The sequence below is a fragment of the Triticum aestivum genome, chromosome 3B (genome assembly GCF_018294505.1).
Source record: "Triticum aestivum cultivar Chinese Spring chromosome 3B, IWGSC CS RefSeq v2.1, whole genome shotgun sequence".
In the NCBI taxonomy this organism is placed as follows: Eukaryota; Viridiplantae; Streptophyta; class Magnoliopsida; order Poales; family Poaceae; genus Triticum; species Triticum aestivum.
Window position 1 is genome coordinate 704,918,399 of NC_057801.1, and position 14,068 is coordinate 704,932,466.

At 42.9% G+C, this 14,068-nt stretch overlaps 1 protein-coding gene across 1 annotated transcript; it reads right to left on the reverse strand.

Annotated features, from left to right (window-relative positions):
• Positions 1-5,958: 5,958 nt before the first annotated feature.
• LOC123066141 (cysteine-rich receptor-like protein kinase 10) lies at positions 5,959-8,345 on the reverse strand. The gene is made up of 3 exons (XM_044489286.1): positions 7,817-8,345; positions 7,311-7,727; positions 5,959-6,254 (listed from the first exon to the last, which is right to left on the reverse strand). Exons 1-3 carry the CDS (start codon positions 8,298-8,300, stop codon positions 6,121-6,123), a joined length of 1,035 nt encoding a protein of 344 aa, XP_044345221.1. The 5' UTR covers positions 8,301-8,345; the 3' UTR covers positions 5,959-6,120.
• Between the last annotated feature and the right edge of the window lie 5,723 nt (positions 8,346-14,068).

The window sequence follows — 14,068 nt, forward strand, 5'->3', positions numbered from 1 at the left end:
TGAGTCTATGGATGCTTTGTCACCAACAAAGTCCAAAGACACGTTCGAGAGTTACCCGGCAGAGAGCAACATAGATAATGGTGAAGGAAGTCAGGAAAATGATGGTAATCGCAAAAGAAAAAAGTCGAAATATTGCCAACCCCCCTACGACATTCTCATTACCCGCAAGAAACGTGTTAAAAAAAGTAAGTCAAGTACTACTTTATAATTCATTCATGCGTTATGTAAATTTTTTATTATTTTTAATAACTGCAGCTGCATTGTTTTAGATCTGTTTGCATCGTCATCACATTCAATTCTAGCAAGTTCTATTAATATGACTCCGGATCACATAGAGGCAGCCAGAGTTTTTGTTGAGACTCTCCCATCGACAAAGAAGCATGCACACCGAACCATGGTCGATGTGCCGCCACCAGATGGGGACATATGCACGCCAGCTAGGCTTCACGATGTCCTCACGTTTAAATGGTTGAATGGCGCTGTAAGTATGAGTTTGGTTTTAACAAAACTCTCATTTGTACTTCACAACTTGATAGAAATTTTTTGTTTATGTATGCAGAACATCAATGCATATTGTAAACACCAAAACACCGTGATTTTTCTGATCGTTACATATCAACAACGTGGTTCCCCAAATTTATGTTGAGTAGGGCAAGGGGAAAGACCAAGTCAGTAAATGATTTAGACTCAGAACATGTTACAAAGAAAACAAAAGTCATCGCAAGAGTAATGGATCAGTATTTTAGACAGGACAAGGTATTGCTTTCATATTTATTTGTTTTTATTACTCATTACTATTTAATTGAACAAAGTCATTTGGTTACTATGTAGGCATATTTTCCTATGCATGTTAATGATAATTATTGGATAACCATAGTGATGCACACCGTCAAGGAGAAGTTTCAAGTTCTTGACTCAAATTCTAAAGGCGCAATTTGTCAAAGAATTCGCAATATGATTGCCACCCTGGTACACTATTATTTCCACACTCGTATTCAAAAAAATATTGAGTCATACATTAAATTCTGGTTTTGTTAATTTGTTTTAGAGAGCTGAAACTTCTAAGGATATTATGGAGGCCAACTCAACTCTTGAATCAAAAAAATTTCCAGATGTCTCATCGTGGCCAATTAATGAGTATAAAATGCCGAGACAAAAAGATGGGTAAGCTAAATGAGTACAAGCAAGTGCATGCTATATGGTAAGCTGATCACACATGTTTATTGCAGAGTGTCTTGTGGACTTTTTGTGATGTGGTGCATAAAATACTGGAACGGAGATTGCTGGACACATGAATTTGACCAGGAAGAGATTAATGAGTCAAGGCCACTTATTGTCGCGGAAATCATTTTTTCAGAGGTGAACAAATTAGAGAAGGTCAAGATGAAAATTGTTAAAATCATGGAGAAGGAATAGGTATTAGCATCGGTAGGGTTTTAGTCCCGTAGAAGGTTTCCCTACCGTTGTTGGATACTTTGATCGATTGTAATGCGACATGGCACTGGGACAGATTTCGACAATTTTTCACGTTTTATTTATCGCTTTCATGTGAGACTAAACATTTAAATGCGTGTGGGCAAGTAATATTATTGCTGTCCTAAAATGTATCAGTTTGCGACTGCGATGTTATATGTACTTTCGTTGTTTCAACTCGCGGCGGTCATTTATTTAATAAAAAATATCCCCGCCGTCCTGACTTGGCGCGATGTGGACAAAACCTGCACAATTTCCCACGTCGATTCTGGTGGCAGCAGCGGCGCTGGATTCGACTAATATTCCAGCCCAGCCCGCGCGGTTGCCGACAGCCGAGGCAGTGGCAGGCCCGCGCACTCCAGCTAGTGCAGGCTGGCGCGATTCATCATGCCACACGCGCGGGTCTGCTGGCCCAGCAGCCGACCGATCGACAACCGCGCGCCCGGTGGCACACGTCTCGTCCCGCCCCACCTAGCGGGCACATGCAACGACCCCGAGGGGGAATATGGCGATCTGTCGGGTCATAAACGACGCGCGTCGGGCGCGTGGGCCGATCCTCTCCATGTGCGGATGGGGACACTGGCGCGTTGTGCCGACTAGGTTTTGTCCCACCTCGCCGGCGGAGAGACGCGCCGACCGGTTTATATACCCGCGTCGTCGCCTTCTCACAAGCTCGCTAGAGAACACTAATGAATGCCCTGTTGTACGCTGTGGCCTCCCCGCTCGGCGGCCGAAAGGCCTCCCAGGAAGGCGTTGTAGTATACTGTCCGTGTGCCCGCCCGGCCACGGCATGGCCTTTTTTTCAAATATTTTTTTCACATACATTAAATTTTACAAATGTTAATCAGTTGACAAATTCATGTTTCAGACATAATAATAAAAATCACATGTCTCATAACATCGAACAAGGTGGCATAAAGATTAACTCAAAGTGCCATGTCTCTTATGCTTAAACAAATAAACTGAAAGTGCCAGTGCCTTCCATCGAACAAGCTGGCTTAAAGAATAAACTCAAAGTGCCATATCTCTTATCCTTAAACAAATAAACTAAAATTGCCAGTGCCTTCAATTGATTATAAATACTTCATCTTTATGCCCGGTTCCTACATAATAAATTATAAACAACTCATCAGACAATTGTAAAGAGAGAAACAAAAAATAATTAAAATAATATAAAACTTACTTTTCATTCTCAGGGCACGTTTGTCGTCTATGCCCCTCTTTCTTACAAATGCCACATAGAGGACCGGGTTTTTTCTCAGAAAATGATTTTGGTCTTCCATTTTTTGTAACATTTGGATCTTTCTTTTCCCGCCCCGTCGTGCTCTGTTTAGGGGCGCCCTTCGTGGAAACTTTCACGGGATCACCTATGACATCAACATGTTGTTCCGGCTCACGTGGCTCTTCATGCACATTTCTTCTACTACCAACAACATCATTTTCAGGGACCTTTTTCTTTGCTATTATATTATGCAGACACTGCATCAACTCATCAAAGACGAATGGATCATTTGAAGCAACATGAAAAGCTTCAGCTCTTGTTACACTGAGTTGACTATAGCGAGCACGTTGCTCTTCCCCTGTCCAACACCAGCCAAACATGTCACTCTTCCGCTGTGCAGACAACCCACCTCTCGCAACTTTCGACATCCTCTTAAGGATGCAACACTTAGGTTTTTTAAATATTTTCAGATGAACCAACACATACGGAATGTGTTTGCAAGGCAATCCTTTCCAAAGCATTCGTCCACAGCTGCAGTCTATCGTATTCTCAGAGTTTTTAGCTCGATAATTCACGCTGAACTGAAATATGCGGTTATTTCTCCATGACATGATGAAGGTGTGGCAGTCAACTCCCACTAGCGTCTCAAAAATCTCAAGCTCTCCCATCTTCTTCAGATCTTGTTGAAGAATATAAAAATTGGAATGAGTGAATACTTCGGCAGCATGCTTCTCAATATCCTTATATTCTGTGACTGATGGTGGCAAAGACTGATTTGAAACACAGTCATCATGCGCCTCGTTCTCACGTAGTCGAACTATGCAATTCTCATAATGCACAACTAGGTCAACAATAGGCATACCGCCGTCCAGGTGAAGGTGAAGATAAGAGTTAAGGCTTTCACTCCTCTGATTACTGCGCATACCCAGAAAAAAACCATCTGACAGATATGATGCTGCCCACAGACTCCTCTTCCTGTACACTACTCAGCCACTCTTCTATTTTATCAGTCTTCCATTTACGGACGAAAGTGTGCCATCTCGCCTCAAAGTTAGTTGGAGAGGTGGAGTAGTACAAGAGTGACTTGAACTCATTTAGCGATTTTTAATTAAGGTGCTTCTGCATGTTTTTTTCCACGTGCCATGAGCAGAGACGGTGCATCACATCAACCAAAACCAACCAAATAGCTCGTATCATTGCAGCGTCTCCATCTATGATGATTGACCTTGGCTTTTTCTGACAATTGGCCTTCAGGAATGTCTGGAGTAGCCACACGTACGTCGCTTCGGTCTCGTCGGACACAATGGCACAACCGAAAACTGTGGTGCAACGGTGGTTATTTACACCAACAAAGGGGATGAACGACATACCATATCTGTTCATCTTATACGTGTTGTCGAACATAGTCACATCTCCATACAACTGATAGTCCCGCCGCGACTGTACATCGCACCAGAACATGCTCTTCAAACGACCCTCCTTATCGAGCACATACTCAAAGAAAAAGTCTGGATCCTTCTCCTTTCTGCTCCTCATAATACCGATTGCTGTGTTAGCATCACCCTTCGCAATCAACTTCATTTTTTCTCGGCAACATAGGTTGTACACGTCTCGTCTCAGAAACCCACACTTATCATACGAGCCATTCCTGCTAATGAAGTTGTCGACGATGATATGCTTTCTGATCTCAGCTCCTTCCATCACCAAGATCTCAGCTATCTGGTGATCTCCCATCACTCGATGTGACCGCAGAAATACCACCTCATCTGGTCTAGCCAACAAATGGTTGTGATCATCCATAAAAGCTGCCACGAACCAAACTCCACGTCCTTTGTCCAACTTCACGACTAAATGTGCGCCACACTCGCAACGAGTCTCAGGTCTTAGCCTGCGGGTACGGCCCTCTGGGTTTAAAAATTTACTGAGATGTTTTCCTGCCCTCGAGCAAACGTATCGCCTATACCGAACAGTGGTTGAAAGTCCTTTTCCTCATTTCACCTTATCTTTTTTGATACTGAATCCACGGTCTTTGGCGTAGTTATTATAGAACATGTAGGCCTCCCATTGTGATGCAAATGTCATACCCATAACCTTCAACTGTGTCTCCAGCGCACGTTGCTGGATTTCAGCTTCCTCAATGTCCATATTAGATCCATCCTCATGCTCATATCCATCATCACCACCCCAACCATCAAAGTTATCCTATAATATTCCACATAAGCAAGTGTAAGTTGTCATTAACAAGTTTTATTATTCAATGACATCTTAAATTTTGGACCGAACCTGGCTTATGTTATTCGCGAAAGATTCAACACCATGATTTGCCTCGTTCTGGACGTCAATATCCTCTTGCACATAAAAAAATCATATGCACATGTAAGTACCGTATGGTTCTTCATCCGACGAAAAGAATGTACACGTCACTTACGTTTTCACTACAAGCACCCTCCTCATTCTTTTGAAAATCCTCCTCAGGTAAATTATCGTACGACGACCAGGATTCATTGTCGCTGCTATCATCATCATTTTTACTATCATCACCATTAGTACGATCAACATTATCGCTACCATCCCACTCACTCGTGTCCAAAAACAGATCCGTAAATCCAGTTTCTTTATCCATTGAATGATCTCACAACCAACACTGCAATATTATAATAAAAATTGATCTATTAATTTTAAATCAAATTAAATGTACTACGATCATACAGATGAGAACTTCTTATCTAACAAGTGATTGCACATAATTATTTACAGATACAATTTTTTTGACAAACTAGACGGCTTACATGGCATGCACGTGCACTTCGGCCGGCCTGGCGTGGCTGCAGACGGCGAGGACGTTCTCGGAGAGGTTGATCACGGAGTTGCGGGTGGCGACGGCGTCCACGTAGGCCACGTCACCACGAAGACCTGCACGGAGGCGACATCACGTACGGCGGGCGACTCCAACAACGTCCGCGCCGGCCAGATCCCGGGTGAAGACGGGGAGAATGGTCGGCGATCAGCGGGGAAAGGCGGCGATCGGCCGGACGGGTAGACGTTGGAATTGGCAGCGTGATCACGGCTAGATCGGCGGGGAAAGGCGGCGATCGGCGGGTAAGGGCGGCGATTGGCGGGGCGGGGCGACATTGGAATGGGCCGCGTGATCAACGCAGGTCATTGGTAAAAAAAAATTCGCGCGACGGGGAGAGGGTAGATGCGAGCCGGCCGTATCGGCTCGAGCCGTGCGCTCGGCTCTACCCGTATGGGCACTTTTAACAAATGTGAATGGTCTCTCCATAATACATATGCTCAACCATCCGATTATTACATATAGTTTCAGCCTCCAACTGATTTAAAAGAACCAATAAATGGCCCAAATAAAACACACATTGTTCATGAGCATGGAGAAAAAACTAAGCACAAATTCTTCTATTAGACACCTACCCAAGGTTTGCGAAGATCTCCATGATCGTTGTCTCCAAGATATGACATGCCCATCCCATTCTTGTACTGTTCTCCTCGTTTTCCGCAACAACGCCCACGGCCTGGTCCACTGTGTTCCCGTGAAGATCACCTACACACATGGATTTTTTCAAAAAAATTGGTAAAAAACAATATCATTTCAAGTTGGCCAAATAGCCCAATAGTATAAGGTACGTGCCCCAACCAGAACTTGGGTTCTCATTTGTCCTTTAATGTTATTAGCCTAATGCTACATTCTCTATTTGTCTTCAACTGTTCATATAGAACTAGCTAACTAATTCCTTTTTTATAGATCGAACTAGCAAATCTATGCATGAAACATGTGAACTTCTTAGTGTAGAAAAATGTTCAGGCCCCTTATAATTTTGGTTTGTGTTCGCTACTGATCTGGAGCCGGCCGGGTGAAAAGGGACTGTTAAAAGTAGGTGTTATTTGTAGTTTTGTACTATCATGATTGGAGATGAATAGATTGAAAATTTCTCATGCAAAAAAAAAGTAGTGGAGGCAGGATCTTATTCACAGTAATCAACATATTGCTAGTTCTATACGAGAGCTAAAGATTAATAACGATAAATATTAAAACAAAAGTAGTAGTTACACTATAGTGACCGTGATGTGTATCACATAATGAGCTAGAAAATAAATTTTGCATCACATATACATACTTTATACTCTACTACCTCCGTCCGGGTTTATTGGTCCCCATTGTATTTCATGCTAAATTTTGACCATAGATTAAACTAACAAAATGTTCACGCATGTCACCAAACATTATATTTTTGAAACTATGTTCAAATACAAATCCAATGAAATAATTTTTCTTGACATGCATTAACATTTTGTTAGTTAAATCTTTAGTCAAAATTTGGCACAAACTACAAAGGAGACCTATAAACCAGGACGGAGGTAGTATTACTGTATATACAAAGTATAGCATCCTAACCAATGTTCTTTTGCCAAAGATCATGGGTGTTCAACTGAATTTGGGACTGACAACCTGTAATGTTACTCGAAATTCGGTCGCAACGCTCGGTTGTGAAGTAGCAAGTGATGTAATTTTGTTCTTTGAGATCTTGTGTGTGTGTGTGTGTGTGTGAGAGAGAGAGAGAGAGAGAGAGAGAGAGAGAGAGAGAGAGAGAGAGTTTACTACTGGGGTCGCCGTGCTGGAACTGCTCCATGATGTCGTAGTCATGGAAGTAGAATTTGCACGCGCCGCCGTCAACCACGGCCTCAGCCTGCCTCTGGTACGGGCACAGCCTCTGCGCCTCCCGGAAGGCCAGCGCGATGCATGCGCTGCAGTCCGCCGACTCAGCGTCCGGGTGCCAGGAGCAGTAGGCCGACACCACAATCCGGTTGGGGCTCTCGCCCGCGCTTTCGCTGGATTTCGCATTCAGCTTGGCGGCAATGGTGGCGGCGAGATGGCGCAGGGTGGCCTCGTACGCGCTCCCCGGAGCGTACGTGCCCATGTCACCGCACATGTGACTGGGCGTCAGGGTCATGCTGTCGTCGGAGGCGGGCCAGCCGTCGGCCGCAGCAACTAGCGCCGGAAGGAGCTCCGGCGGTGCTTGCAGGATGAGATCGTGAGAACCGCCGCGGTGGCCATGCCATGGCCGGAGAAAGACAAGTATTGGGAGAGATAGATAGAGAATTTACTGCTGGGGCCGACGTGAACGAACTGCTCCCTGATGTCGTAGTCGTGGAAGTAAGCCTGGCACGTGCCGCCGTCGACGTCAACCACGGCCTCAGCACTCCTCTCGTACGGGCACAGCCTCTGCGCCTCCTGGAAGGCCAGCGCGATGCAAGCGCCGCAGTCCGGCGACTTGGCGTCCGGGTGCCAGCAGCAGGAGGCGTCCGCCGCGACCAGGTTGGGGCTCTCGCCGGCGAAGTTGCCGAAAGAGCACTTGCAGGATTCCCCATACCTGGAGGATTCCGCATTCCCCTTGGCAGGAATGGTGGCGACGAGATGGCGTACGTTGGCCTCGTACGCCCTGCCTGGAGGGTACCTGCCCATGTCGCCGCACGAGTGATTGGGCGTGAGGGCCAAGCCGTAGTCAGCGGCGGGCCAGCGGCTATCGGTTGCGGTGGCTAGCATCGGGAGGAGCTTTGCGAGCAGGATGAGGACGGCGGTGGTGGCCATGGCCGGAGAAAGACAGGGATTTGGGTTTGATTAACGGGAGAATGATGCTCTATATGGCGAGGTTAAACGGTACTCCGTCTCACAAGTAGTACTACTATATACTCCTATATTTTGGATTAGCTGAGCAGAGCTCTTGTCGACCATTGACTAGGAGCTACAGTTAATTGAGGTGTTCTGAGTTCTGAGTTGCAAAATATTGGTAAATTGATTGGCTCCCAAGTAACATGTTCTGAGTTGCGCAGTATTCAGTACCTACTTCAGTAGTTTATAATACGGAACTGAATATACGTTGGCATACATGACCCGATCGACGCGAATCTTTTGACTTTAGACCACTGATTTGCCTGTCCATGTGAAGATTGCGCGAAACTGAGAGTTTGAAGTTAGCTTAAGGCCCTGTTTGGATCCCTCCGGTTTTTCAAAATTGGCTTTGGAAACTGATCGAATCCAAACCGACCAGTTTTTACGTAAGATTCCAATGGCAAACAACCCTTTTTATTTTTATTTTTATTTAAGATATAGAAAGAGCTAGTTACGGAGATCCAACAAATTTCACTCATTGACCCGGATCTATCCAACGGTCTAAGTCGCTCCAATGTTTACCATTAAAGACATTTAGCACTCTTCACTAATTAATATCATGTCTAATATCAACGTTAGCATTAATCAAGTAACTATATCCTACCTCGTAATAACAAGCAAATTATATCCCTAATGTATTAATGTGTAATACAATCAAGGTTGTCAGAATCGTGATTTTATTATACGATTCCACGACTTTACGATCCAAACTAACCCCTCTAATTCTACTGTTTTAGTTAGTAGAATCTACATTTCTACAGTTCTTATAGTTAACATTCTATGATATGTGATCCTACAATCGAAACTCCAACCCAATTCATAATCGTGATTCTGACAACATTGTATACAATATCTTGCTTAATAATAACGTGCATTGCACATACACGACTGCTAGTTTTTTTTAAGAACCCAGAATGTGGTTTAGCCTAGCTTTTTTTTTGTCACCCAAAACTCCAAAATATTCTTTAGAAAACAAGTGAATTTGCGCACATTTTCCCCTAGTCTCCTCCCTCATCTGCCCCCACACTCCTAGACTTTCGGCCACATTCTTTTTTGAACACACTCCTCCTTTGAGCCATAGTTGAGATATAAACTACTTACCAAAAATAGGATGAGCGCGCAAAGTCTCCATGCAAGCACCCTCAGATTTTTTGGAACCTTAACCTTCCAAAGCCGCCTCCAATTCTATTCCTCATCTTTTTTGTTTGATGATTCAAGCCCTGTTCTCTAAGCTTCTAACTCGACCAAATCCATCATACAAATTGTCCCGAACAATTGGGCTCCAAGAAGCTGAATTCTCGAAGCTGAGCTCGAGAGCAGTGCAAAAACTTGGAGCGAGGTTGGCCCAGCTCCACCGAAACAAAAATCTAGAGTTTGCCCGAATTACAATAGAAGTGTCATCGCCAAACATAACGATTTGTTCCCCTCTCCCTAAAAAATCCTATTGCTACATGATCCCAACACTTGGATTGGTACCAGGCCTCCCTCTCGACATCTCCCCTACTCGTCCCGAGCATCTAACCCTACACGCCATCGCGACCCTCGCTGCCATGCACGCCACCACTTCGCCCCCGGACACAGCTCCAAGCCATGGCAGATTAAGTTGTTCCAGGCCCATCCCCTCCGGATCCGATGACGCAGCCCGAAGGATGCATCGCCAAGACTAGGACCGATGCACCATCCGCACCAGCAAGACATGGCCCCAGCCCCGACGCCATTGACGTCGGTGCTCCCATCGCCGGAGTCCGGCTCATCTTGTGATCCCCCATGTCAAACCTTGAGGTGAGCTCTCTTTGCATCTTCCCTAGTCTCTGCTACATGATGCCATGGGAGTGCTACTGTTAATGGAGATGGCAAAAAGATCATATATGTGTATTTTAGATTTTTAGTACTCCTCTGTTCAAAATCATAATATGTTTTGGATATTTGAATATGGACTACGTACAAACTGAAGGAGTGAACAAACGCACCAAAGCGCGTCTATATACATCAGATTCAGAAAAAGTTAGAACAACTTATAATTGTAAATAGAGGCAGTATATTAGTAAGACCATATTGATGAGAGTGGATTTTTGGAACCCGGGTGTATTGGAGGACCTTATTTTAAATACTTTAAAAATCACATTTAAGGTTTCAAAAAATTCTGAAAAAAATATTCTACGTGATCATATGGATGTATATTACACATGTGTAAAGTTTGGTGATGAAATAAGTAAATATGCGACCTATACAAAAATGAAAAAAATGGTGATTTCCAAATAGTGAATAATGGATGCACTGTTCATCTCTAAAATCATGATTTTGTCATTTTAGTGTAACTCACATGGTTACTTATTTCAACATCAAAATTTACACATGTGTAATATACATTCATATAAACATGTTGATTTGTTTTCAGAAATTTTTGAAACTTCAAAATAACTTTTTGGCACAGTTCAAAGAATAGGGCTCCAATGCACCCCGGTTCCAAAGTGACTTTTTGCATATTGATCTATTTCTATGTGGTACTGTTAATTAGTTAGAAACATTCACATGCCATATTAGTTTCAAACTTTTTGAGGAGGACCACCCTATTTTCAAATACTAGATCTGATGCTGAATCCAGCCACCATATAAGGTCTTGGGCGGTGAGCAGCCACCGCCGAGCCGGTCTCTAGTGGCCTGGAATAGGCGGCTGCCTTAGGAGGAGAGGTTACTGTTTCTTGGCCTTCTTTCCTGCTCCCCAATCAGCCATGAAACTGACAAGTGTGACCACCCCCGGCAGCGGCAGCGGCTACCACTCATCGGCGAGCTACTTACTGGAGTTGGAAGGGGTTTGCCTCCTCCTCGACTGCTCCGTCAAACTCTCAGACCTCACAACATTCGCCCCTATGCCACTCGACACGGATTCCGGTGACACATGGGAGCTCATTTGTGTGGTGTCCTACTATTGTCGCCATTGCCAAAGAAGGTGGCGTGGATGTCATGCTCGTATCGTCCACCACGGGGATGCTTGGATCCCCTCCCTCACCCAGCTCCCAAGCTTCGCAAACACCAAGCTGACTCTCACATCCTTGCTACCCTTTGATGCATAGCACCCTAGCTTGCAAAAGTATCTTTTAGGCTGCAACTTGTGTTAGGAATTTGAACGATTATTTGGTTTTTTTTTCTAGTGAAGAGGGCTTTTACATGTTTGACATGTTAATGCATGATTTTGGGCTATTCAATAGTCGATAGCTATCCAAATCATCTGGAATAAGAAGAAGCCTATTGCATGAAAAATCTGATAGTCTGAAAGGTAGATGAGCTAGTTCAATGTTTTTCTTTGAGAGAAGTGCATATTTCAACATGTTGTGGTGTAATTTACAACCCTGAACTCCAATACTCTCTACACCAGAACCGCGAACTCTTAAAAACGGCCAGGCCCTACCTCCCTTGTTGACTGGTTTTGACCCAGTTGACCATCCAGTCAGCAGGCCACGTGAGGAAAATACTAAAAAAGATTAAGGGAAATTAAAAAAATTGTAAAATAAAAAACCCAGGAAAAATACTTTGCTTTTTAAAAAAAACATAAAATTCCAAAAAATAAAAGTTCTAAAAAAAATAGAAATATTGTAAACCCAGGAAAATAATACTTAGCATTATGGGAAAGTTTCAATTTTTTGCATAATATAATAAAAAAATAGCATCAAATTACATTTTCTGCCGAATTTATTGCCGAATTTGTTCAATTTTTTTCCGTAAAGAATAAAAAATTCTATAATGAAGAAAATAATACTAAATCTTCTGGGGAAGTTACAATTTTTTGCTTAAAATAATGGAAATTATTGGAAAATTTCATATTCGGCCTTTTTTCAGTTGTCCTCAAGCATTAAATTATTGTCAAATTTCAAAAGGTTTTTGTTAAAATAATGAAAATTATCATCAAATTTCCATTTATAGAGTTTTTGAAAAAAATATTCAAAAAAAGCATTGCTTATTTTTTTGGATATTTTAAAGTTTTTATTTTTCTGGAATTTTTTAAAAAAAATACGTGGCTTGTTGACTGGATAGTCAACGGGAAGGCGAGGGTTGAATCGCCAGTTTTAAGAGTTCGGGGTCGTAATGTAGATGGTATTGATGTTCACAGTTGTAAATTAGACTAGGGCAAGAGTTTGAGGTTGAAGTATGCGGTTCTCTCTTTTTCTTTTTCTTTGGGGATAATTAAACTCCTCGGGATAGCACTAAGATGTATAAAATGGGAAAACAGGGGCATAACTATTGGACTTGATGTTTTATTTTAAGAAAACAATGAAAACAATTCCACTCCTATATGAATCCCAAAAGCGTGCTCATTGGTCTTCCTTATCTGGATTGCAGGAATTAACATCCTTAAGTCCCTTTACTGCAAAGTGGACCTTAGGAACAAGACCATCGTACTCTATGTTAGGAAAATATTTCAAGAATTTTCATTATTAATTTATTCATTTATATATCTTTCAATTATAAACTAGTTGAACTTGTGAAAACAATAATTAATATGATATATTATTGCCACATAGGGTATGATGTCAGCTATGAACCCTAAAAAGTCAAATAGTGGGGAATAAATGAGTCAAATTTTGCATTGTTGATTGAAGAATGGCACATAGCGTATGATGCGGCTATGGACATTACTAGGAGAAATGCAAAATACAAGAGGTGAACCGGCCCAATTTAAATAAGGTAGGGAGTAAAGAGTCAAAATTTTACATTGTTGGTTAAAGAATGACAAACTGCTTATTTTCTTATTTTTCTTATAGAAAACAATTGTAGCCCAGTCCTTCGTAGTGGAATAATCTAACAGGTGAGTTGACTTACAAAATCTACGATTTGTAGTCAATGGAAATATAGTGGACACAAATGGAAGGAGACCGCCTATTTACCATTCAGTCAATTACGCGGTCGGGTTTCTCAAACTCAGCTGGTACTGCATTGATCTGTGGGTATTTGGATTATTTTAACAAACTAGTCAGGAGAGTTGCTGATTATATTAAAAACAATAAGTAAGTCTATAGTCGGCAGTGGAATGAGCGTCCTCCCTCACAAGTGGCACAATGAAGAGAGAATTGCTCATTAAGTACACAAGATGTGGCCTCCACAACATTATCTCCGTGCAATAACACGATGTGCTTGAGACAAAACTCAAACTGTGTCAACAATCTGTTCGTTTTAACATTACATGTTTGAGCCAAGCTAACATAGATACCTGGCGATGGCGGGGCCTATACCCCTGGCGCACCTTTCCTAGATGAAAAGGAACATGACACAACCGAGCCCAGTTTTATGAAACAAGATCACGACAAAGACATCAAGATGGACTCTCCAACAAAACTGACCTATCTTGAGCAACGGCGGATAACAGGGCAGCAGGGCGCTCCCGGACTCCCCGCTCTCAACTACGCGACGCACCATGGATCCCTCTTCGGGCCCGTCTATTTTTAGGGCAGGGAAGAAATAAGATGGTACTGCTGCCATGTATCGAGGTAGCAGACGAAGTATCCATGAAATGTGCTAACAAATAGATGGGCCGCAACTGGAAGGAGGGAGGTCACAACTAAGCCATTTGGCTGGCTAATTAGCCAATTTACGCGTATACACAATGAGCCACCCAAGCAACGTGCCTCCATATATAGCCCAGCTTAGGGCATGTACAATGATTCTATCTTAGAAGTGCCACATATGATAAA

What these genes read in the sequence shown, in the direction of transcription:
- LOC123066141 (XM_044489286.1), bottom strand. Translation starts at nt 8,300, where the DNA reads ATGGCCACCACCGCCGTCCTCATCCTGCTCGCAAAGCTCCTCCCGATG. An exon ending in CGTTCACGTCGGCCCCAGCA is followed by an intron (nt 7,728 to 7,816) that starts GTAAATTCTCTA and finishes TCATCCTGCAAG; the next exon opens with CACCGCCGGAGCTCCTTCCG. An exon ending in CCAGCACGGCGACCCCAGTA is followed by an intron (nt 6,255 to 7,310) that starts GTAAACTCTCTC and finishes CCATGTGTGTAG; the next exon opens with GTGATCTTCACGGGAACACA.